Genomic DNA, 27137 nt, shown 5'->3' with positions numbered 1-27137 from the left:
AATCGGAGAAGGAGAGAGACAGACAGAGTGGATAAATTTCTCTTCTCTTTTTGCGTTCGATGGCTCTTATCGGTCTCAAAATATTTTTAATTTTCTAATATTTTATTATATTATTATATTTGATATTTTTTTATATTTTACGTTTTTTCCCGAAATTATTATCCGTTTTATAAATAATGTATTCAAGAAACATGTATATTCGAAAGAGATATAAAAATAGAAGTAGTGTTTGTCAGATTTGCGAGTACTATCGGGATTTCTTCGAACGTTTCATCGCGATATATCTAAGATTCATTTTCTCGTGCTTGCCGAGGTTACGATGTATTTCACACGTCATAAGTAAAAGGTGGATCGGGGTGTTTTGTGTACAAACCTTACGTCGACCGCCCCGGCTGGTTGTTGCTCCGCGAACAATCGTCGCGTTTTCATTGTTCTATTCAGTCTCTATTGCCGTTGGCCGTTCCTCGTTTGTAACCGCGTTATTACAGCAACGCGTCTCCGCTCCGTTGTGTCATAGCGTTGTGCTGTCAACCAGAAGCGGTTCTAGAACGCGCGCTATTGAGAGAGAAAGAGAGGAAAGCGAGAGCAAGGAGAAACGAGAGAGAGAAACGCGGTTAGCGAGCGGCAGCGGCACACTAGTGTTTCCTTCCTGTGTAACCGTAGTACACCCATCTTCCATCACACTGTAGTAACTCGACACCAAGTATATACGGGCTCATCCAACGAGGCTAGCTTAACCTACCGCCAATTGTGTTCTGGTAGGACGTGGTATTCTGGATATTTTTTTGGCGAGAAAAAAAAACAGCATAATTTATTATATATAATATCTTTGTGTCAGCAAAAATGATTAAAGAGAAGTAGGAAAATTTTGGAAAACGCGGCGATTAGAGAGTCCGACTTATATAATTATTATCTATTCCAATCTTCGACGTAATAATGCCACACGAAGGCCTCGTCGCAGGCGGGTACGATGTATTAATAAATGCACGTTACGGTTTTCCGTACGCATTCGCGCGCAGGTAGCACACGCATCCGCTTAGTATGTTGTTCACTCTCGAGACCGGCTTTAAAAACGGGGTAAGAAGAGCGAGACCGTTTAATTCCTTCCTCGAGGAGTCCCGCCGCGGGCACGGCTCGTCGTTCCCTTCCTTCCCCCCTTCGGATAATTAGAATCGGCCGACGGGAGAGAGCGGAAGCTGCATATACGCGGGCCCTCATGCGTGTCGCGCGTGGATACACGCACACACGCGTGCGCGTCGCGTCGCGTCACCTATGCCGCCGTCGCGGCTCCTCTCGTTCAATTAACCGATTTTAACTGTTTCGGCGCCACGTGGTGTGCATATCTTTGTTCGAACCCGCGTCGCGTTATCTGTCCACTCGACGACGAAGCAATGGATTGTAGTAAGAGTACGAGGGCTGTTGGAAAAGCTCGAGGGAATCTTCCGAGAAACATACACGTTAATGTCGTTAATAAAATTTTCGTTGATACGAGGACCAGTATATCTGAATACGTCAAACGTCAAACGTGCTGTTTTTCTCTGTTATATGTAATTAATATTCAAATAATCTAATATGTGATTCTGATCTCTATCAGTCAAGATGATGATACAACGATGCACATCCCAATCTTCGACGTAATAATGCCACACGAAGGCCTCGTCGCAGGCGGGTACGATGTATTAATAAATGCACGTTACGGTTTTCCGTACGCATTCGCGCGCAGGTAGCACACGCATCCGCTTAGTATGTTGTTCACTCTCGAGACCGGCTTTAAAAACGGGGTAAGAAGAGCGAGACCGTTTAATTCCTTCCTCGAGGAGTCCCGCCGCGGGCACGGCTCGTCGTTCCCTTCCTTCCCCCCTTCGGATAATTAGAATCGGCCGACGGGAGAGAGCGGAAGCTGCATATACGCGGGCCCTCATGCGTGTCGCGCGTGGATACACGCACACACGCGTGCGCGTCGCGTCGCGTCACCTATGCCGCCGTCGCGGCTCCTCTCGTTCAATTAACCGATTTTAACTGTTTCGGCGCCACGTGGTGTGCATATCTTTGTTCGAACCCGCGTCGCGTTATCTGTCCACTCGACGACGAAGCAATGGATTGTAGTAAGAGTACGAGGGCTGTTGGAAAAGCTCGAGGGAATCTTCCGAGAAACATACACGTTAATGTCGTTAATAAAATTTTCGTTGATACGAGGACCAGTATATCTGAATACGTCAAACGTCAAACTGTTTTTCTCTGTTATATGTAATTAATATTCAAATAATCCAATATGTGATTCTGATCTCTATCAGTCAAGATGATGATACAACGATGCACATAAGTTTATCATCACGAAGATAAAAACTATCTCTTTCGCGCGCGTGAGCTTTTTTTTTTTTCTTTTACAGAGCAGATACATTTTATCCCTCGCATGGGGGGATAAGAAAACGATAAATTTTCGCCGTCTGATGTTTCTCGGTGTTAACGCTCGCGTTACAACGGGGACGAGTGTTGTCTTGCTCGGCCTCTGGATTTTATCGTCGACATGCTGCTTATACGTTGCAGCTCGCTCTCGGCATCTGCGATTCTTTTCCCAGCGCGCGGATGTTGATATGAAATCACCATCGACGTATCGAAATCTGTCGCCTCCCTAAATCTGTTTCGTTCTGTTCGCCGTTCGTGTCACGAACAGAAAAGGAATTTTTTTTAAATCTTTTTTTGGAATTTTTATAAAATTAAATAAAGTATCGTAGGAAGATTTTTGGTCCGATAACCACGAAACACAAAATGAAATTTTCAATCTGAATTTTCTCACGCTTGTAAGACTTTATCGCGTTTCTAAAGGATTTTAATTTAATTTATGTAGGAATTTATGTCTTGCTTTATAAATAGGCAGGAAATGGAATGGTTGTTTCATTTAGAGGTTTCAAAGAGGAGTTTTCGGGAAAGTTATAAATTAAATAGAATTGAAAATTGAGAATATTGAAAATTGGAGAAAAATTTCGACTCGGAAGATGCTCGTCGTTGACACGTCGACATTAATTTGGACCGTGAAATGCTAATGTACATCTCACACTAATATCCATCGTGTCCCGGATACACACCTATCCCCGGGGCCCTTATCACGGATACACCGCTCACATTATGCTCCGTCTACCGTGCTGGCTCCGGGCGCGATATAATACCCACACAACGCATACACACATACACACACACACACACGACGGCGAAACGAGCCCTTTATTGCCGCGTTGCTCGGATGCTGCTTCCTTTCTCAGGCGAACACCACCACCTCCTCTTCCTTCTCTCCTCTTCTAATCACCGCCCCCGCTCCCGACGGTTCTCGTCTCCTTCCCTTTCGGACGTCCCTCTTCCTCTCCTTTTAGCCCTCCATAAATTGCGTCGCATTGCGTTACGTTGCGTATTATGACGCGCCGGTGCACGCGTCGTCGTCGTGTCGCTGCACCTGCGCTCGGATCACAATTCCCGCAGTTGCATTCGCTCCCCGGGTCGCGTGTCGCGAATATTTCGTGGGAATCCGCTCGCGTTGCCCGACATTCCTCAAGGACGGCGATCCCACTCGCGGTAAACGAGATCGCCTTCTGTTAAAGAGATATTTTCCTCGCGCATTTCAGATCTTTAATATAGATCATTTATCGCGAGGTAACTTTGAAACGATCTATTTCTTGGCACGATATGCACGCGCAAAATGTTTCGACTAAAAATAAGGGGGACTTTAAATAAATATCGAACGATTTTAAAGAATGTTTCCCTCCATCATTTTTATTCCCCGGTCTAATTTTATTCCCGCACGATGCGACGTTATTTATAAATCATGGCGGAGGAAGATGTTGCGCCCTAACGATTACACGTGTCGATAAAGGCGTTCATCGATCGATTCGTCACATGTGTCGTGGTGTTTATTATACGCGAACCAGTTTCCTTTGTCGCTAATGACGACGGCTCTGTGCTCGGTTGTTGCTCGTTTTGGTAAAGGCCGATCGGATTACTACTCTTCCTTTCCTTCATTCATCCGCCATAGCATCAGCGAGGAAGAGGTGGATGAAAGAGGGGAGTCTCTCTCTCTCTCTCTCTCTCTTTCTCGTTAGTCTCGTTTGTAAGTTCGTTCATTCGCGGTGAATCAACGAGCGTTATTACGAGGTGTACGCCTTGTGGGATATAACGCGCGTGGTAAAGTATATTAAATTCGAGATCGCGATATCCAGCCGAGATACTGTTAAACGTCTCATTTTAACGCGCGCGCATTCGAGGAAGCGGCTACGTTTCTACAATTCGTAACAGCAGCTCGTTAACTACGAAGTGGACGCTCCGATGTATATCTATTCTAAGGTATCGTGTATCTCATTTGGAAATACACTTCCCGCGGGAAAAATCTCCATAGACTGCTACCATTTTATTTCGAAATTTTTTCATTTTTATTCTTTCATAAATGGAGGATTCAGGATTCAAGATTGTGATTATATTACGGAACAATTCTATGTGTGAAAAACGATTGTCAAAATTGTATGCGCTTCTTAATTAAATTAAAATCGTTCAGGCACAATTTTCGACGTCAAGCAATCTCGCGCGATGTAACAGTTTGAATGTAATTTCATTTACATTAACATTTGTCGGAGAATTCATAATTGAGAGAAAGCACGGGTATAATGTCCACGTTGCATTTGTTTTCGTCTCGGGATGTATCCGTGGCGCATCCGGACTTGACTCGTTCGACTTGTTGAGTGTCTTCTATTCATTTCCAATTGATACGGCTCCGCGATGCGTATACGCGGGGCATGCGTACGTGTATACATACATAGACGCATACGTGAGCGAAAGGAACACACCAGCGGTCGTGACTCCACACGCGCAGCTTACGTCACCGTCGATTGTCAACCGCTTTTCCCCGGCCGGTCTTTCTCCGTGCTTCTCTCTCCCTCGCAAACGGGACACCGTTGCGCGACTCGCTCGCTGCACATCGCCCGATGCACTCGGGAGAGCGCACCTGCCTCCTTTCGCATGATAATAACGGCGGCGATAATTGGCCGCCTTCTCTCCGCGCGTTCCACGTGTCAATCGGTGGGAGAGAAGAAATCGTCGCATTGCGTTACGTTGCGTGTTTTATCTCACGATTGGAAAAATTAATAAAAAACAGTAGTCTGTAGATATCTTTTTGTTTTTAAATCTTGCTAAAAGATTGATGTTAAAATTATAAAAATTAATTTCAATTAATCATTATCATGAATATTAAAAAAAGTTGGATTGTTGTTCTTTAATCTTAACTTAGGGTTAAAGAATAGGATCTCTAAGGTTCACCAAACTTATATCTATAATTTTTTTTTTTTTTTTATATTGAGATTGCATTTATACATATTTGTCTGGAACATAAGTTTAAAGATAAAAAAAAATCTGCGTTACATCACAATTGCCAAAAAAACAAATCCCGCATCTCATCTCGTTTACCGAGATGTCTACGCACTAAATCTTATTGTTAGCGAAGGCGGTTCCGATAAAAGTTGATCCGCCGTACGTTGTCGGATTTTCCGATCCATTTCGCCAAATCATCAGCACGTTTTTTCGTGCAGAAAAGCGGTGGAAGCCGCCGCTGGCTATATGCCAGCTCTTTCTCTTTCTTTTTATTTCTCTCTTTCTCTCTCTCTCTCTCTCTCTCTATTGACTATCCTTGTTTGGCAGCCGCTCGTTTCTGAATGAACGAACAATAGAAAATGTCTGCTACGCGCCGGCGCTGCTATGCGTCGTTAATGAATACCTTGAATCGGTCTGGCCTCGAGCACGCCGGGTGTTTACCGGGTGTGTATATCGTGGTCAAATAGAAACAACCGATCTCTCTTTCTCTCTCGTGCTAGCCAACGGTCCGGTCGCGGGAAACGGCAGCAGGAAGTTGTAACTTTGCCGATACACACATACGTATACCGGTAATCGCAACCACCTTCCAGACGAATATAAATGCGGATTAATTCTCTTTTTCCGCGTCTCTCCGAATATCATTAAAGAACGTCACTTTCTATCACATTCACATGCATCATGCATGCATGTGTGCCATCTAAATCGAAAGTCTTTGACATTAGTCGGGAAATCGTATGAAAAATAGATTGTTATATATACACAGGTTCTTTCTTTTTTGTAAAACGACTAAATTTATACAAAGAGCAATATATGCACTAACATTATTGTGATTATTTCATTTAAAATTGAAGAAAATAGTAAGTGCAACGTGATATTGTTATATAGTTAGTTTCTGATCTCGTGCATTTTTTTTATAAATATAATTATCTTTACTGTCTCTATATGTAAAGCCCGTATTCGCTCTCTCTCTCTCTCTCTCTCTCTTTTTCTCTCTCGGGATCGAACGTGTTATAACGGCCTGTTTATTCCGCGCGCGTAGCGTGCGAAGATCGACGTTTTCGGAACTCGTAACAGCATCACCTGGGAAGATAGCCTGGTAAACTACCTCTCCTCTTCCTCCGATGTATACGTGCGTACGTGTCTGTGTATCTCGCTCTTCTTCTCTCGCCCATTCTCGACTCCCGTTTCGCCGACAGCGAAACACCACTTCCTTCTGGGAAGAGAGACTGGTCTGGCTCCCTCCTTAAGTATCCTCGGGCACGCCATCGGCGAAATTTCGTCCTTTTGTTCTCTCTGTTCGTTTCTTCGCTCGTTCATTCTTCCTTCTCGACGCGCGAGAAGAAAGAGCGCGCACAGTGACGCGTAATCGAAGGTCCTTTCTCGGCAAGTCGCGTTATCAGGTGACAGCAGTGTCAATATCGGGCATCCTCCTCGACTTACACAATTTTTTCGAACACGAGAATTATAGAGTGATAAGCGATGGTGCTTTAATTATTGATTAAGATATTAATAACTATTAATATTCAATATTAGAAAAATTATGCTTTATTAAGCAATGATATAGATTCTTCTACTGATAACCGAACAAATATTAAAACTCGTCATACACAAGTTCTTTTCATATCAGAAATAGCTTTAATATTCCAATCGTGCGCTACAGATAATAATCCTGAAAAATATTATTCGTAATTCTACATCTTACGGATACAGGGACCATTTACAAACTATTATATAACTTTTGAGTTTTATCGCCTGTCTTCCCCTGTCTTCGTTCATCATCGATAACTTTCGAATATTATTCTCGTGAGTGAAGGTCGATCGATGTATCTTTCGCTTAAGCGACTACGCCACTGACCTTTACTGCACGCGATAGACCCGGTACGCTACCAGTTCCTCCGGGTCCAGTTCGGGACGCGCCGCGTGCACCGAAAACCGGTGCCGTGAGATGCAGGTTTTTCGGTAGGGCACCTGATCGCGTAGTAGCCCCCGACCGAAGAGTAGGATCCTAATCTGTCGGGGCTATTACGATAATGCGCCCTTATAAGGAAGGCCTCTCCGTAGCCTTCGCTCGTTCAGTTTACACGAAAGCGAGTAGAGACAACACCGGACGAGAGGACGAGCCGCAGGCGAAGACGAGGACAGAAGGGAAGAGAGAGGAAAGAAGGACGCCTCTTTCCCAGAGCCGCAACGTGGTATACGCTTACTCTCTTTGTGCCGGATGCGTGCCGCCGACAGAGTAGCAATAGCGGACGAACGTCCGGTCTGCCCTCTCTCTCTCTCTCTCTCTCTCTCTCTCTTTCTCTTTCTCTCTCCTTTTCTCTGCTTCTCTCTCGGAGGGCCGATGCACTTTGATCGCATCATTGGGTGCACCTCGTTGCTCTGTCTGACGTTGAATGCGCCGGCTAATTATTCTTATACGTCTCGATTCGGTGATCGACCGTAGCGATAAATACAATTTTTTTAGATTAATGTAATAAATATATTTTTATATATTTATATATAGGGTGTTTTCCATATAGAGTACAGACCAGTAGCATTGTATTTCCTGTCAAAAAAATAAGCATCTTTTTCCCTCGGCAAAATTTCTGGAAATGCATCATTTTCGAGAATACTATACTCTATTAATATGAGACACTCTGTATATTATCAATATATATGATATATATATATATTTTTTTTATATTTGTAAACATTTGAAAAACATCGCTCAAACAGGAACATATCCGTGATCTTTTCAGAGAAAGTGCTGATCACGCGGCTGACCACCCAGAAATGGCTGGACGTCGGGCCGGAGTGGACCGTCGACGAGCACAAGAGTGCTCACTCGCAGATGGAGTACGAGTACAGGGTGACGTGCGTGGCGCACTATTACGGCAAGGGCTGCGAGAATCTGTGCCGACCTAGGGACGACAACTTCGGCCACTACAGCTGCAGCCCGACCGGCGAGCGTGTCTGCCTATCCGGCTGGAAAGGCGACTACTGCAACACCCGTAAGTCATCAACTATATATATGATATAATATCGCGCGTGATATTCATTTATCATGCGTTTCCCTTCACGATTGCACGCGCGTCCGACAAATTGATCTCGTTTTCTCGTAAATTCGAATTATTATTATTAAAGATAATTTAATTCTAAATATATATTTAGACTAAAGGTTCACAAACTTCTCGATTTGCGGTCGCGATTAACGATCGCTTAACAAAAAAATCTCGTCAATCCTGCTAGTTCGCGCGATTATTAACAGGCAGCTGATTTCTGTCAATATCTATCGAGTATCCATTATCGTTATCTCGACGTAATACGACGATATTCTCGCGCGAACGTTCTCTATATCGTTATCCTCGCGCTCTGTTTCAAAGCCCGGCCGAAGGAGAGGCCCGGTGCGCCGAGACTTCGAAGCGTGCAGCAGCTTCCCACGCTTAAGCTCGCGCGTGTGCGAGTATCTCCTTCTCTCTCTCCGTCTTTCGTCTCTTCTCGAGCTCTCTTGCCCTCCTCTTGTCCGTGCGACCCGACTGCTGCAGCAACGGCAGCATCCCTCTCCTTTTTCGCTCGCTCTCTCTCTTTCTTTCTTTCTTTCTCTCTCGTGTACCTGCGTGCCGACCGAGAACTAACTAATCTGTGTGCACGTGTAATGATCCGAGGCTGTGTTGAGGGAAGGAAGCGGGAGGAGACGAGAGGAGGCGAAATCTGCCTTCGTGTGTGGCAATCTCTTTCTCTCTTTCTCTTTATCCTCTTTCTTTCTCTTTCGTCCTCGCTCACTCCGGAGACTCCGCGAGAGTCGAACGGGGATGGCCGTGTTGCTAGAGTCGGACAGTCGTCGACGCCGAAGCTCCTGATTTTCTTTCTCTCTCCTTCCCTCTCTTTGATACGTACAGGTACGTAATCCGCACCTGGTGTTCGACTACGTACCTGTGCACGTACAAAGGTGGTTTTCATTCGCGAAGGAAGCGGCTTCGTCGCGCTCGCCCTTTGATTCTGGGAACTCGAAACCCGGGTCAGATTGTGCCGAATTGTCCTCGCGACAATAGGCAAACCACACCACAAGTGTCGTTGGGATACTGTCACGTAGAAGACTGTCGGGAAATTTACGCAGTTGCGGTCTTTTAAAATTTCACCATCCTTTCCGTTCTTAAACCGGTAAAAAAAAAAAAAAAAAAAAAACTGGAATTTCCATAGCGCAAACTGTGGGATATATATACATTATATTAAATTATTGAATATTTTTGTACTCCCAAATATACTTTGCGTATTTGAAATTTAAGCTCTTATTTAATATGAAATCAAATCATAAAAAATGATAGTACATCATTCATTTGCTTAATACAATTTGTAATCACTCACGAGAAAAATAAGAAGCTCCAAAGCTTTAATACTTTAAATATAAATAATTAGTAAATTATTATAAAATGATGCATGACTAATTTGCGTCACGCATTAAACACTCTTTATATGGGGATATATATATAAGTCGCAATTTTATAACACATTTATTCCTATATGAAACGATTAATGTCTTCGCTTTCTCACAAGCTTTCCTTGCCAATTCTCGGATCCCGAATTCCAGACTTTCTCGATTCCGATCGATCGTAGGCGAAGTTCTCCCCCCGCGTGGGGGGCCCGTCGGTCCCCGGTCGTTGCACTCTCGACGCCGCTCGGCGCGGTCGTCGCGATCGACAAAGTTCGCGCACCGATTACTAATGGACTTGCTTACACTTCATTTCGTGGACATTCCTCGAGGAATCGACATATCTTTCGAGGAATCGATCGTCCGCGAGCGATCCTTTGTATGAACTTTGTATATCAATTTCTCTCTAACATTTTAAAAGAATAGAGTTTGATTATGCATTAATGCGTAACATGTTTCTCATACGATTATGCGGCCTATTGAGGAGAAGCCGGCGAAATCACTGTCGCTCGACAAGCCAGTCGGCCGCGAAACATCGGAAAATACGACGATTTCAATCACGAGCGGGGCGCAGACAGCGCAGACTCTCCTTCGGAACGAGTCTCGCGAGAACACAAAAGAACTTTCACTTCTTCGCTAAAACAAGAAATATCCGCGTTCGCGGTATCTCGCGTTCAACTTTGCTACTTCCGCATCGTATCTTCCCGAATCCTGGCAACATTTCTTTTCTCTCTCTCTCTCTCTCTCTCTCTCTTAATTCAACGCTGTGAAAAGCTTGCAACGTTCGCAGAAGTATCTTTATGTAGAGGCATCCTTTACATACTCGTGTTGATTTTTTGAAGTTAAATATCACGCAGAAACTTGATTACAGATTGAATATTATATTTCGTATATAAGCGAATTTTTATCTTTCGAATATCAATGTGATACGTTTTTAAATGCATTACATTTATTTAGATCTTTTCACGCTTCGTCCTTGACTTTTCTCGCCATTTTTCTATAGTTCCATAGCTTTTCGTTTAATCGATGCCTACCCAAAAAGTACTCGTCACCGAAATGCCGAACACGCATTTTCGTTTCAACCGCTTCGATGAATTCACTGCAGAAACGGCGAAGGGTTAACCTTTCGTCTCTCGTTAACCCCGTGGTGAGTGGGGTGAGTTAAGAATAGTCTGCCGCAGGCAGTCGGGCTCTTTCGGGGGTGCGACAGTGCGTTTTATACGGGGGTTGCTGGCGGGCGCGCGGAGAAAGGGGGAGAGAGAGAAAGAGAGACAGAAAGCAGCTGGCAATGCGCGAACGAGAGCCAGGCCTGAACGAAAGAGAGGCCCGAACGGGTCGGGCCCTGACAGCTGCACCGAGGTCGGTGCTTTAACCAACAGCTGCGCCGGACTTACGTTCGCAGTCCACTTCCATTCCGGCTTCTCTATGTTCTTCTTTTCTCTCATCCCCGTAGTTTTTGTTACCCCTCGGCTGCGAAACGTTTTTCCGAACGTATCTTCTCTCTCTTCTCTCTCTTTTTATTTTATTCATCTACCTGGCCGAATTTTCTACCTACCTACCTACCTACCTACTTATCTACCCATCCTTCTTTCTTTCATAGCCCGATTATAGCTGTTCAATTCGGAAAATAATCACGCCGAAATCTGTCAAGGTTTAACAAAAAAAAGGCATTAATAATAGAATAACAGCTCTAACTTCTAAGGATGCGTCATTCGACCGCATCTTCGTTTAACATTTAACAATAGCTGCGACTTCCGGTCGTGAAAAGACTATAATTCTTACAATCCTCTTAGAAGTGATTTCAGAAGTTCAAAAATTCAGAGAATTCTTTAACTTTTACGCGGAATTCTATTTTATTTTCTAACTTGTAACTATCTCGACTCGCTAGATTTGACTAAATTCAAATAGCTCGTATTCAAACTCTAACTTGTTAGGTACCGGTATACAATGTAGCAGGTATCAAGTGGCCGAGAAACTGCAAAAACTATTCTTATAACGCGAAGAGAGAGAGAGAGAGAGATAGAGGAAGGTAGTTAGAAGGGAGATAGATGGACGGTGCCCTGTTTTTTTTTTTTTTTTTTTATCATCGGGGGCCTCGTGACCGTTTCGGCAAAGGGAAATCGGTTGGTCGGGGATAGAAAATCAATAAGTACGTTGCGGAACCGGGGGAATTTCGTGGGGTACGACACCGACTGTGACTACATGTGTAATTTTTCTCTCTCCGTCGTTCTTTTTCTTTCACTTTATCTGCCCGAGGTCAGGCATTTAAAGGGAAATCGATGAGCTTCACAATCTGTCTGCATTGTTAATATACCATGTAATATATTTTACTCACGTTTATTTGCAATTGCTTTTTTAAAGTTCTCTCGTAAATTTCAAAATAGTTGTGCGATTTAATCAACAATTTTGATAAAGTAATAATGACTAACGTGTGCAGCAGAATATATAATCGACGGATATTTAATTAGGTCGATTTGATTACACGAAAATGAAAACAAGCTAGTTAATACTTCAAACGAGCTAATTAATGTTTTCAATCAGTGGTGAAATTTACAATTGTTAAAATGAAAATTATTATATTGCATTTTGCATCTCGTTACCAGTCTGACCTAATAACCGTTTGCAATGTTTCTCAAAATGTAATTCACATCAATTTATTTGATCGAGAGTTCGGAAAAATGTTATGTCATGAATTTATGAATCGATATCTTGTCAGGTCCTTTTTAAATTGATGAACGCTTGATTTTTACGGAACGCGATCATTCAAATATCGCATCGGATAAAACGCGCGAGAGGATGTCTCTCGACGTCTTCTTCTCGGCTCTTCGGAACGACTCTCAGGAGATGAGACCCTGACGGCGGGACCAAGGGGGGCCGCCGTATCCTCTCTCTCTCTCTTTCTTTCTTTCGTTCGTTCTACGCTCTATAAATACCATACTCCTTAGCGCGCGGCGATGCCGAGCCGCACCAAAGTCCGTCCGGCCGTGGCGAGTCGGGCCGTTGCGCTCGGTGCCAAGGTCACGGGGCCCTGGTCGCCGGGGGCCTGCTCGCCGGCCCTGTGCAGAACCCCGTCGGAAATGTTGAACTGCCCCGCCGTCCTCTCAACCCCTTCATTCACCGGTATCCTTCTTTCTCCCCTGCGAGATTGTTACTTTTACGAGCTAGACTGGCAAAGTTTAATTACATTCTGTAATGAGTGGTAACGTTACGTTAACACGAACGATAGCACTGTTCTGTTAAGCTTTCGCGCGACGTATCGATATTATATATAACCGTGAATGTAAATTTTGTCCGGTGTTCTTAAGAGAATTCTATGAGAATCGTAGTCGATTATCGTACATTCGATGGAGGAGGCAAGTTACGAGGAAGAAATCCGGACGGAGGATTCCTCGCATGCTTGCACGTGTTTCGATAGATGGTGGAGGTAATGAAATTTTGTCACGTGTGTCTCTTGCGTTATCCAGTCCCGGTCCGCAAATATCCGCGAACTCGGCAGTTGGCCGATAGCCATCGGCGGTTTTCCCGTTCGCGTATACGACAGAGAAAACTATAATCGACACGGTTTATACCGAGACCAACAGTGGTAAATGTTTCGCGTCGCACGTGGCGTCACTCTCCTCGTTTTTAAGTGGCCCGCATCCGGAGGGAAGTCCAGGGGGAAGGGAAAGGTTGTCGTACGCGCCCCTTGAATTCGACCGAGTCGTTCGTTCGCGGTTTACTTGTCCGATAAGGAAATGGAATACGCGTCCATCGTTACCAGGGTACCATCACCAGTGTGTTAATCCCATTTCCTGTATTAACGCGTTCTCGATATTAATTATTATTATCACTGGCACTTGCAGATAAAAGAAATGAGTATCCACAAAACTTATTAGCTTGAGAAAAGTAAAAGTAGAAACGTAGAAATGTGTAAAGATAGAGAAATATGGAATTTCATAGAAATAAAATAAACAGTTCTTCTTCTCAAATATTTAAAATATTTTAACATTTATTCTATATTTTTCATTAGGCCATAATATTTTATACACTAAAGAATTAATAAAATAATAAAATGTGGAATATTTTTTATTATAACAACACTTAACATTTGTTGTATATTTCATCCAAATATTTTACATCCCCAAATATACATATAAGAGCAGACGGACTACTATCGTACGCGTGATATGCATGCATCGGACGTACCTACATACACGTACCGTATGCACCGCTCGCTCGTGCAGTCGTGAGGGACGCGATCGACCTCTCGCCGAGAGTTGCCTTAACCTCTTGGATTTTTTCTTACTCATTTCAGCCCGCTGCCTGCCCGGATGCGACGAACAGCACGGACACTGCAATCGACCCAACGAATGCATGTGAGTATATATAGATATACATATATATGTATACTTAATACTTGCGCACGCACGTATGCGTGCGTGTGTGCGTGTGTGTGTGTGTGTTATTTGATCGAGAGTTCGGAAAAATGTTATGTCATGAATTTATGAATCGATATCTTGTCAGGTCCTTTTTAAATTGATGAACGCTTGATTTTTACGGAACGCGATCATTCAAATATCGCATCGGATAAAACGCGCGAGAGGACGTCTCTCGACGTCTTCTTCTCGGCTCTTCGGAACGACTCTGGCCGACTTCGAAGATTCCGCGGGAGAGAGAGGGCGAAAGACCCGGGTGGAATTTATAGCCCACCTCGCGTGGTTTTATCTCGAAAAATCGCGCGGTCGCGAATCGGCCGTAAATAATCCTCGAGGGGCAAGATTTGTCGCGGCTTACGAGATTTGTTTAGTCACTCGTTCCTCTCACACTCCTCCCCTCACCTCAGGAGAAGAGAAGAATAAGAACCTTCTTCCCTTTTCCTCTTCTCCGCCAACGATACGAAGAAAAGGTGGTAGAGGCAGAGAGGAATCTCTCGTTGGTTGTCGTACGCGCCCCTTGAATTCGACCGAGTCGTTCGTTCGCGGTTTACTTGTCCGATAAGGAAATGGAATACGCGTCCATCGTTACCAGGGTACCATCACCAGTGTGTTAATCCCATTTCCTGTATTAACGCGTTCTCGATATTAATTATTATTATCACTGGCACTTGCAGATAAAAGAAATGAGTATCCACAAAACTTATTAGCTTGAGAAAAGTAAAAGTAGAAACGTAGAAATGTGTAAAGATAGAGAAATATGGAATTTCATAGAAATAAAATAAACAGTTCTTCTTCTCAAATATTTAAAATATTTTAACATTTATTCTATATTTTTCATTAGGCCATAATATTTTATACACTAAAGAATTAATAAAATAATAAAATGTGGAATATTTTTTATTATAACAACACTTAACATTTGTTGTATATTTCATCCAAATATTTTACATCCCCAAATATACATATAAGAGCAGACGGACTACTATCGTACGCGTGATATGCATGCATCGGACGTACCTACATACACGTACCGTATGCACCGCTCGCTCGTGCAGTCGTGAGGGACGCGATCGACCTCTCGCCGAGAGTTGCCTTAACCTCTTGGATTTTTTCTTACTCATTTCAGCCCGCTGCCTGCCCGGATGCGACGAACAGCACGGACACTGCAATCGACCCAACGAATGCATGTGAGTATATATAGATATACATATATATGTATACTTAATACTTGCGCACGCACGTATGCGTGCGTGTGTGCGTGTGTGTGTGTGTGTGTGTGTGTTTATCTGTGTACGTTGCGCTGCCTCATACAATCGCCGACTAAATTCCTGGGCCCCGACACGGTGCATCCACTCTTCTGTATGCACCGGCGCGGCGTATGCATGTAAGCGCGATAATAATTACGCGCATACCTATCGTAAATTATCGTTCGACGCGGTTCCGAAAAAAGCACACGGGTCGGCTGTAGCAACCACAGTAGATCCACGTCACGTTACCGGTAACGCGTGTAGCTACGCAAAGAATACATATTCCGGAATTATTCTATTCTCCCGCGAGATATGTTAGAATTTTGACCGACAGGAAAAACACACCCTGTTCCGTCCCTGATCAAGAAATTACGAAACTTTGAAAATATACATAGAGTATCTTGATAAATTATTTATTAATTATTTAGATTGTTTATAATGTAATAATGCTAATAGCTAAATTAAAAATAAATCAATTCAAAAATGTAATTCTTGTCTGTAAAAATTTTTATTTCCGTCTCTTTTCGTTATTATTATGTATTCTTAAAATTTCGTAAGTTTGTGAATCGATTTTTTTCTCTTTTTGTGAGGAAACGAGCTGCCGGTAGTTTATCGGTTTAACAAATTTATTTTCCTTTTAAAATGCTATAAATCTATTACGCATTTTATATCGACAAGAGGCACGAAAAGCACGGATAAGTATTAAAATCCTGTTTTGTTAAATAATTTCGAGTCAACAATTTTAATTAATAATTCCACGGCATGCCGGTATAACATGTTACTGCTAATTTAAAACCTAGAGATACGCGTCGCGCATCTCCTTAGGAAGGTGAGGGTCCTGTTACGACGCCGCGCATTCGCGACGGCATTTATAAGTCCGCGCACCCGTGTGAGTATGTATGTATTGTATATTATTTTATGCATTTTTTTTTTTTTTTTTCGTAACGCTTTTACGAGTACGTGCACGGACGGAAAGGATGGTCGAAACGGAATTCGAAGCTTCCCGGCTCCTTCCCGTTTTAACGAGGCAGTTTCCGAGGTGCCAATCGTTCCTGCCCTTTCTTCCTCCCCGGGTTAACACTCTCTCCTTTCTCTTTCTTCTCTCGCTCTCTCTGTCTTTTTTTCTCTTTCTTCTCTCTCTTCTCTCCATTTTTCCCGTCTTTGTCTCTCGCCGCCCGACGTGCCGTTGAACCTTCCGATTTAATCCACCGTTTGGCAAAATTCCGGGATTCTCGACGTCGATAGTTTCCGTTTTCGCGATGAAAATTGTTCGCATAACTCCGGTCTAATCTTCTTCCCTTCCTTCAGCAGATATACATACATTGCATTCATATATAACAATGTTTTTAAAATTTTTAATTTCCATCACAGATAGCTCTTTTAAGTCGCAAAATTTTTTATAAAAAAATATTTGAAGAGACCCGTGTAATTAACTTTTCGCAAAAAATGTTCAAAATTCATATAAAATATTAAAGCTTATTTCTACTGCGAGAATACGATTGTGCAGAATGCAGAAGCGCAGTTAAATAATACGATGACTCGACTTATTCACTGATGCATCGCGAATGTCACGCATTTCTCGCCGACATAATCTCGGCCTGGACAGCGTTAACCCGAGGGTTTGGAGTTAACTCGATCATCTAATTACTCTACGACCGGGGTTAATTGTCCCGTTAGTCGCAGCCACGGGTTCGCCAATCGTATCTCATCCATAGTCGGTTTTGTTCTCGCATAATTTTTCAATTATTTCCTCATCGACCTCCCTCCTCTGGAATTTTTTAAATTTTTTATAAGGAAAATTAGATTATATAAATATACGTATAATAGTATAAAATATAAATATAGTATATGCGTACAGGATGTCCCAATCTTTTTATATAAATTCACGTGACTTTTTGTCAAACCTTCACCGTTAACTTTATCAAAACGATAATTCGTTCAATTTTTTTCTTCGCGAGATTTAATATTTAGAAATTCTCTTTAAATAGAGTTTCATTTTTAATATCTTTCTCGTTCTCTTTGTAATGTTCGCTTCTCGAGAGCCGTTCCCTCCATTGAAATCGGTGCCGTCGCGTCATCGCGAGGTTCGAAGGTGCACGATTGTGAAAGGAGGAACGACTGTAGATTTTCCCGCACCGCGAAATGTGCCTCGTCGCCGCGAGTTCTCCGGCATGAATATCGAGAGTTTCTCGCGGCGGCGAACGCACTATGCGGACTATGCGTGCCTGCATTCGAGAATGCCGAATGACTCAATCTGAGAATGCAGCGAGATTCGCGGAACCAATTTTAGTTTCCTCGGTACTTTTTGAAAAATCAATTAATAAATATTTCATTATTATTATACGTCACGAATATTTTCCCGCATTCTTGCGGAGAAGTAAATGAGTAAACTGCAGCAAAATTCCTTCGCGATGTGTTCCTTACTTTACGTCACGATACGTTAAAATAATGGAGATATATTTCACATAAACCACTGATAATGATGATGATGATTTTGCTTTAATACTTTATAGCAGAATATAGAAGAATCGTAATATGTAAATAAATCATACCATAAAAGCTGATCTTTAGATCTTTATTCAGAAAAAACTTTCATAGTTTCTTCTCTCTACATATAATGTGACTTTAATTTTACAAATTTTCCCTTAACTCTGTTATAGTTTAAAAAAAAATAATTATAAAGTAATAACATTGGTAATTATACATATATTGGGCTAAATATCATCTTTTTGTCAGATAAATGTGTTACCTCCATTATCGGTCGATTTTACGTAGCCTCGAGACTCTCGATTCTTTCGAAAGCCGATGAATAAAAATTTCATTACACGGGGTGTAACGGAATTTGATCGGCGTGTTAACCTTGATCGCACTCCACACATGTACGGGACAATAGCTAACGCACGTCACCTCGATCGATAGATAATTACGTAGATTGCGGGAATGGAATTATGATACGCTCGTTTTCAGTCGCGCGGCGTATATTCGCGTATATACTCGGAAAGGATGATAACGATCGTTCCTCTCTCTCTCTCTCTTTTTTTTTTTTTGAGACGATAGGCCTCGGGAATATCGTGGGCTCCCGCGCTCGCGAACGAATCGCGGCCATCGTCCCCCATTGAAATTTCGGAGTCGTGCGTGCGTGTGGCGGTTGCGAATACCGATGACGATGCAACGACGATGTACGATCTCGCCTCTTGATGCGAGAGTATCGAACGATATCGTTGTGAAAAGAAAAAAAACAAGATAAAAATATAAAATACCTGTCATGTTTAGATATATTTTTATTTTTATTAAATTAATAAAAAAAAAAAACATTCCCAGTTTTATGAATCTTTACGTTATTTTATGTTTTCTGTACGTATTTCAATGATACATAAACACAAATATTTTTCATCCGAGAAATATAATCTCGAATCTTCGGGGATTTCTCGATGTATCGTTTTGGCATTCCGTTTAAATCCCGACCGCGTAATAATACAAAGGTCAAAGAACGCACTCGCGTCTCGAATCTCTGGCGCGGTATCCTCGACGGCACGACGAGAGGAGAGAAGAGGAAAACGGAGGAAGGGAAAAAGATGAGAGAGAGAGAGAGATCTCGTCCTCTCTCGTCTTGTCCAGCGAGAGAGACATTTAACCGAGCCCTCGCGTATATCGCGCGCGCGGAATTTCCATAACGGCCGACCGGAGGAGCGAAGCCGGTCCTCCGCAGCATCCCTTCCCCTCCCCCTCGTTCGTCGGTGCATGACCTATCTCCCAGCGGTAATTATGGCATAGTCGCGATTCTGTTTCTGTCGGCGTAACAGCAGAAACAGAAGTAGTAGATGTTACCTCCTTCATCTTCCTCTCTTTGGAGGAGCGGCACAATTCGGTGTCGGCATTCAAAACCCCCTTCGTCCCCTTTTTCACCGCCCCTTCCTTCGCCGCTACTATCCTATCTTCTTGCAACCTTTCTCACTCTTTTTTTTTCTCTCTCTCTCTATCTTATTCGTCTCAGATTGCGGCGCTCGCGTTTTCTCCATCTTTCTTCCTTCTCGTATACGTAGGGTTTTAATAGTATAGTTATGCGACGGCTGCAGTTTCCCTCCCCCCGCCGTCTCGTCTTCTTGGTTCTCCGTTCATCTTTCTCTACCTGCCTCTCTCTTCGCCATACCTTCATCCTCTTACTCTCTTTTTCTCTCCAACTGCGATAGAGCCGCGACGACAAAGAGAGAGAGAACGATCGTATAGCGACATGTGCGAGTAGTAGAGTGGGCATCGCGAGCGCGCGCGCACGCACACACACATAGAGGAGCGTAACCTTTCCTTGACCCGCATACTGAACGGCTGTGCCGAGGCTCGAACCGTGGGAACACACTACTCGACAACTCATCCCCCACCTCTCCGTCAGAATTCTATCTCCTTCTCTTCTCTTGGTCTTCCCTCCCCTCTCTCCGTGCCGTCGGTCCCGCGTCTTTTCCTCTCTCTCTCTATCCCTTTCGCGAAGTTGTCCTCCGCACTATCGTCCCTCTCACTCTCTCGCATCCCAGGCCCCTTCCCTCATCCTTTGGCGGCTGATTCTTCCCGCTCGCGCCACCTTGGGTCCCCCTTCTATACCCCTCCTTCTTTCTCGTGTGCACTCTGCGCTCACGGTGAAGCTGTTTCTCTGTAACTCTATATGTGTGTGTATGTGTATGACGCACACATATAGCATCCTCTTTTCATTCCGTTTCTCGTTCCATCTTCTTTCACTATCTTTCTCTCTTTTCCCTTCGTTCTTCGTAAAGCATAACCCCCGCATGTAATGGCCGACCGGCGATATCCTTCTCATCTCCTGGCATCACCCTCTTCATTCTTCCTTCTCGGCGCTTCATTTCTTTCTCTTTCTCCCTTTCTCTTTATCCACCTTTAAGATATTTCTCTTCTTTCACTATCTTTCTCTCTTTTCCCTTCGTTCTTCGTAAAGCATAACCCCCGCATGTAATGGCCGACCGGCGATATCCTTCTCATCTCCTGGCATCACCCTCTTCATTCTTCCTTCTCGGCGCTTCATTTCTTTCTCTTTCTCTCTTTCTCTCTTTCTCCCTTTCTCTCTTTCTCCCTTTCTCTCTTTCTCCCTTTCTCTTTATCCACCTTTAAGATATTTTCTCTGTCGCTACATGATGCTTTCTCTCTCTTCGTGTGCGGAGCGCGAATCTTTTCTTTCTTCGGCTCGATGTCGAGAAGTCTCTCCAGTCATCCTGTCCCCGCTTGTCTTCTTGTCGTGTGTGTATCGTACACGTTCGCGCGCATCTTTCGATGCTCGTCGCCGACCTCTGTCTCCCTGCTTCGCGCCTCCTTCCCCTCGCGAGAGTCTTCCTCATGCACCGGGATTTCGTCGACCCTCTTCTTCTTCTGCCCGTGACTGCTTTCTGTCCGTCATCGGTGAAACTTTCCTCGTGACCGACAGAGAATAGGGGACGTGGGGAGAAGAGTAGGAATTCTGAAGTATTGAAGTACGGAGATCCAGCTTCACTTCACGGATCTCCGTCACAACAACGTGACATGGCTAATAGCCTAACCCAATTCAGCAATACCAACGTCGCGATGGATCATCCATCCGCGCGACAACTTCACTAAATCCTTATCCCGGACAGGCTCGATGTTATGTACAGTTAGGAGAGAATGATTTATCTTCGTGAGAGGATGATTCAGCCTTTTCGCAAAAACGTGACATACCTCCGTCATCCATTTACCTTACTGATTGTAGATAGATATGATACGCGTCAGCTTTTTGATTTATTTCTTATTCCCTCTACGTAAGCATCCGAGCGTTACTAAAGAGCCACATCGCGTTTTGTTGCAGATGTCACAACGGCTGGAAGGGTTCGCTGTGTAATCAGTGCGTCCGATACCCAGGCTGTCTTCACGGTAGCTGCCAAAAACCCTGGGAGTGCGCGTGCGACGAGGGCTGGGGCGGACTGTTCTGCAACCAGGATCTCAACTATTGCACGAATCATAAGCCGTGCATGAACGGCGGCACCTGCTTCAACACCGGCCAAGGCCTGTACACCTGCTCGTGCCCGTCAGGTTTCACCGGCAGCGAGTGCCCACCGCTCTTCGATTGTCACTCGAAGCCCTGCCTGAACGGCGGTACCTGCTCGATGCTGGAATCGTCCTTAGGCAGCGGCTACGTCAACGGCACCGAGTCGTCATCCGCCAAGCAACAGCAATATCATCGCGACTACCGTTGCACCTGTCCGCCCGGTTGGCGTGGCCGACACTGCGAGACGTCGACGAAATCTTGTCGGGACTCGCCCTGTCAACACGGTGCCACTTGCGAGGACGACTCTGTACGCGGTTACGTATGTCGTTGCCCGCCTGGTTACATCGGTGCCGACTGCGAGACGCAGGTCAACGAGTGCAAGCCGAATCCCTGCGTGAACAATGGTACCTGCACGGATTACGTCAATGGTTATCGATGTACCTGCCCAGCTGGCTTCACCGGCGAGCACTGTGAGATCAACGTGGACGATTGTCAGGGCGATCCGTGCCTGAACGGCGGCACCTGCGTGGACCAGGTGAACAGCTTCCGTTGTCAATGCGTGCCGGGTTATGTCGGCCGGCTCTGCCAGGATAAGGTGGACTACTGCCTAGCGAAGCCATGCGCGAACGGTGGCAGATGTATTTCCGGAATCAATGATTATCGTTGCTCGTGCAAGCCCGGCTTCACCGGCAAGGACTGCAGCGTGGATGTGGACGAGTGCCGGAGTGCGCCGTGCCAAAACGGCGGCACGTGCCGGAACCGCGTCAACGGTTTCCTATGCGAATGCCCGAACGGTTGGTACGGTGACACCTGCGGCGATAAAGCGGGCGCCGCCAAAGGACGACCGGCCGTTCTACCATCCGCATCTACGATCTTGAACGCCGGGCTGGCGAAAGCGCCGCCGGGTGAACCGTCTTCGAGTCACTGGCCCGGCAATCTGTCCAAGCACGTTGCCTCTAGGGATGCCAGTTTGCCTACGGAACACGTGGTGATAATCGCGACCGTCTCCACGGCGGTCCCAGCCTTTGCACTGCTCGCCGCAGTCGCAGTGATGTGCATGAAGAGACGACAGAAACGGGAACAGGCAAAGGCCGACGAGGAAGCGAGACTGCAGAATGAGAGAAACGCGGTGCACAGTAGTATGAGCAAACGTAGTGCCAGCACCATTGGCGTCGGTGGCGTCGGTGGTAGTGGCGGCGGTGTCACTAGCGGTCTCTGCAACGGTCTCGGCAGCGTCGGCGGTCTTCTTGGCAGCGCCAGTAGCGGCTTGATCGGCACTGGCAGCGGTAGTGTCTGCGCCTTGGGCGCGGGCGATGCACACATGATCAAGAACACCTGGACGGCGAGCAAGAGCGTGAACAACGTCGCGTCGACGGTGCGGCAGGACGATCTGGATTCATCATTTCAGACTGACGTGACGCTTGACAGCTCGTGCTCGGGCTACAAGCCGGAGCCAGTGCTGCAGGACGGCCGGACGACGAGGACAATGAAGCAGCTGAACACGGAGGCAGCCGCCCATCGGGCGTCCGCTCATCTCTACCAGAAGGAGAAGGATTGTCTTGGCCTGGGCCTCGGCATCGGGGTCCTAGAGAGCGCCAAGAGGTCATCCGTGTTTGCTGCTGGCAACGCAACGGACAGTTGTTGCAGCGCTGCGGAGGCCGCGCTTATGAAGAGGCCAACGACGATATCGGAAACCATCGGCGGCATCACCGTCGTCGCTGGTGGTAGTAGCGGTCCACCGGGAAGCGGTGGTGGTAGTGGTAGTAGTGGTGCCACGGACAATAGCAGTTGCGGTGTGTATGTGATAGACGATCATTACAGGCACGACGCCGCGCTGGCGGCGACGCTCGCGACAGAGGTGTAGTAGTGTTCTCCGGACACCGGACATATATAGTAGACTTCATTTAGAGTGATAGAGAAAGAGGGTGAAAGAATGTAAGAGGGATATAGAGCCAGTGCGTGTGCGTGAATTGATGGACCATCCTGTTCGATTTCTCGTTCGATTTTCTTGGACGGCGCCGCCGCGACGCCTTCGTCTCGCGGATGCTTGTGAACGTTTGTTTCTTTCTTTTTCTATCTTTTTTTTTCTTTTTTTATTTTTGATCACAATTCACCTTTGCGAGCGAAAAGAACGTCGCGCATCCGTGATCGGCGCCTCCGGCGACGAGTGTGTTTCGTCCCGTTATTTCACCCTGTTGTTTCACCGGAACAAAAAGAATGATAGACTGGCGACAAAGACATTCGATCGAGAGACGATGGAGAGAAGAAGAATTAACGCGATGCTGTGGGGGTCGGCCGGTTTCCTCGACGGCCGCCGACCCGATTTCTTAGGTATTAATATTATATCATGCTCGAACGCGAAACTCTGTACAGAACTAATTTATTATTATTGTTATTTACTTATGTTGTATTATCACGATTGCTATTATTATTATTATTAATATTATTACAACTCGTATCGCATTATCATTGTTCCCGGTATTAGTTTTTCTTTTTTTTTCAAATTTGCGTGACCGAGCTCTCGGCTGCCGATCAGAGCGAGAGTGCGATAGCGAGTGATTATGTGTGCGTGTGAGAGAGTGAGGTGAAAAAGAAGTGAGAGAGATATAGAGAGAGAGAAAGAGTGCATGTATATCGTGTTCGTGTGTATACGTAGTTGCGAACGAGAGAGTTCAACCGACGGTCAATTGCATTCCTTTTTCTCGTTGCACGGCGCGAAATAGATTTTCGGAATTTAGGACATTGACGACCAATTCGAGTTTGACGAAAAATTGGCTAGAAGAAAAACGTTTGCTCGACTTTTTGGGTTTCTCTGTTTCGGCGACAACCCCAATTGGTCGAGTGACTCGAGCATAGGTCCTTCGAATATCTGTTTTCCACAATTTTCTTCAACTTGAACGAAAAAGGACGAAAGATGATCCTTTAATCCGGAAATAACATTTTAATCGCGCCGGTCGATGGGTAATTTTCTAATTCTTAATGAATGCGAGGAATTTTATAGCAAAGAGAAAAAACACAAAAATAATATCAAAAATTCTACAGGAAGGAAAGCCCGCGAGCCTTTGGTATATTTTCATCGAACTACATAAAACTGTTACACATGAGGATGAAGAAGAGACTAGTGGTTTGTCCGCTGGTCTGAAAAAATACCGAAAAAATTGCGCGCGGGTATTTTCCTCATATATCAAGAAACGTAATCTATTTCTTACAAAATATCTTCCAATCATTCTCTATACAGACACGACATTTAATGAAAGATTCGCGCTACGTACGGCTGAACAGACAAATGAATAGACATGTGTATAAATTATGCAAATATAAATAAAAAATAAATATATATATATATATATACGTAAAAAATGAACAGTGAGAAATAGAGACCCGACGTCGTCGACAACGGCGTTTCGACGATGATACGATTCGTTCCGAAGCGATTCGGCGCCGAAATCAGCGAGGGGTGTTTCGAGGGGAAAACCGAAGGAGGGGAGGGAGGGGAGAAACTGATCATCGTCACACGAAGGAACATCGAATCGACCGATCTTTTTCCATCCACATCTGATCATAGTGCGACCTATTTTTTCTCGGACGACGCAAACACTTTGTAGAGACATCTCAAGAATCTGAAAAAAATTAAGATTTCTTTAGAAAGAAGATGTGTTAATTTTACAGATGTCTTTCAGATTTCATCTTTCAAACTCTACCGTTGTCCCTTTCCGGATGTAGTTCTGGAAAGTGCGGAGGTATCGGTCGAACTAAGATCAAAGTTAAAGTTTCGCGAATTCGGCCGTCTTCCATTCGCGATCATTCGCGCCGGACGGACGAATTCGCGAGAAATCAACCTCGGTCCGCGCGAAGGAAAGGGAAGGGACAAAAAAAGAAAAATGGCAAACCCCTCCTCCCTCCTCCTCGGGAATATCACGATTCGGCTTTCGTGAAAACTCTCCGTCATTTTCACGCCGTCCGCGCTTATTTCGGCTCGCTGACTTCGCGCGCGAACATGCGATAGATAAGTGACGATTGTATTGCGTGTTGTTGGTCGCACGGTTGATAATTATTTATTTATGACTGCTGATTGCGATTGCGACGATTTTACACGGCGTAAAAAAAAAATTAATAAGCGGCGATTAGCGCGCCGACGATAATAGTGATGACGATATTAACGCGTTAGAAACGCGTGTGCGTGATGTGTACGATAAGAGAGAGAGAGAGAGAGAGAGAAAGAGTTGTAGCGAACAAAGATTCGATGATGTTCCTGTTACGAGATAATGATAATTAAATAAACGAAATGCAAGTATCGACTAAGTCAGGCTTATTTCCGGGTCTTGTTCGCGCGCGGAGGCGCAAAAAGAAAAAGACGTATACGTCATCCATCCGGCTTTCACCTCTCAATTTTTCCCTCTTTCCGTCGATTTTCCTTAACTGCGGTCGCGCGCGTACAGACTCCGGATTAATGAGAAGCGCATGCGTATAAATGCGAAATTATATTGTACGAATTACAATTTGTGTAAAAGAGAGCTGTAATTTTTTTTTGTACTTAGACTTCGGACGATTCGATACGTCTCGTTCTATCGTTGAACGGTCTCCATTATTCCCCTCCGCGATATTTCCGTCTATTGCTTCCTTGACCTTTTCTTCCATCTCCTGATCTTCAACATTGAGCATGTTTCGTTAGTTTCCCGAATTCATATTACTTTTTATTTGTACCAACGATATACGTATCTCCGCGAGAAAAAAAATAAACCATCCTCCTCTTTTCTTTCTTCTCCTCCCTTCTCATCCCATTATAAAGTATAAAATAAAAAATTATTTATAAAGAATTATTAATACGATTAAAAAAGTATATAGTAATATAAATATTTTTTTAATATATTTGCAGTATATCGGTATTTTCCCGTTCACATTTTTGAACAGGGATTTCATATTATCAATTCACACTCGATAATAGATGGAAGATGGATGGATGACAAATTTTTTTCAATGAAAAATATCGTAGATTTTTACGAAAATTTCGTACTCGATTTGATATAATAGCGGGGAATATCGAAAAAAATTCACTCAGTTACCGCCAATTTAAACTTTCGCTTTTTAGGGACCGCGTCTACAGCCGCGAATAGTCTTATTAGTCGTGCAACGGTGATTTCCTCCGCCTAATCGTTGGCGGGCACACACGTAAGGTCCACACATATACATATCCACGCGTTCTGTGGAAGAAACTGCATCGCGTTACGAGATGCATCCCGGTATTATCTTGTAGCGAGCTAAACGAGCATGCGTAAAAAAAAAAAACGGGAGCAGCAGCAGCAGCCACCTCTTTCTCTCTCCTCTCCGCCCTCGGTTCGGAAACGCCATGCGAAACCGTAGGGTCGGTACCGGCGAAAAAATTAATTGGGCGGATGTAATCCGACGATTCCCACGATTCGACTATAGTACCGGCCAATCTCTCTCCCTCTCTTTCTCTTTATATATGTGTGTGTATGTACGCAGGTGGCAGACGATGTACGAATCGACGATCCGGTCCATTATCGTCGACGGTCGCTCGCGCAAATCGCCTCTCGTGTACCTCGTGGGCCTTTTTAAGGCTGATCGCGCTGATTGTCCGCGCGTCGTTTTTGATCGACAAACGGAAATCCGCGCCGGACCGTGCGACACTCGATCTGTCCCACGATATCGCGTCGATCTCAAATTACGGACGAGCCATCGACGTTCGGTCGGATATT

The 27137-nt window shown here is 44.6% G+C and overlaps 1 protein-coding gene across 1 annotated transcript in view; it reads left to right on the top strand.

Annotated features, from left to right (window-relative positions):
• Positions 1-26147, top strand: part of LOC115245115 (neurogenic locus protein delta-like) — a 45205-nt gene extending 19058 nt beyond the window's left edge. The window contains exons 4-6 of the mRNA XM_029823236.1: positions 8088-8339; positions 14052-14112; positions 21241-26147. Of these exons, the coding sequence (XP_029679096.1) occupies positions 8088-8339; positions 14052-14112; positions 21241-23284 (2357 nt within the window). The 3' untranslated portion in view covers positions 23285-26147. The remainder of the gene's footprint in view (positions 1-8087; positions 8340-14051; positions 14113-21240) is intronic.
• Positions 26148-27137: the final 990 nt, after the last annotated feature.

Source organism: Formica exsecta, unplaced genomic scaffold (assembly GCF_003651465.1).
Source record: "Formica exsecta isolate Colony F162 unplaced genomic scaffold, ASM365146v1 scaffold122, whole genome shotgun sequence".
Lineage (NCBI taxonomy): Eukaryota > Metazoa > Arthropoda > Insecta > Hymenoptera > Formicidae > Formica > Formica exsecta.
This window is presented reverse-complemented; position numbering and strand designations above follow the sequence as displayed.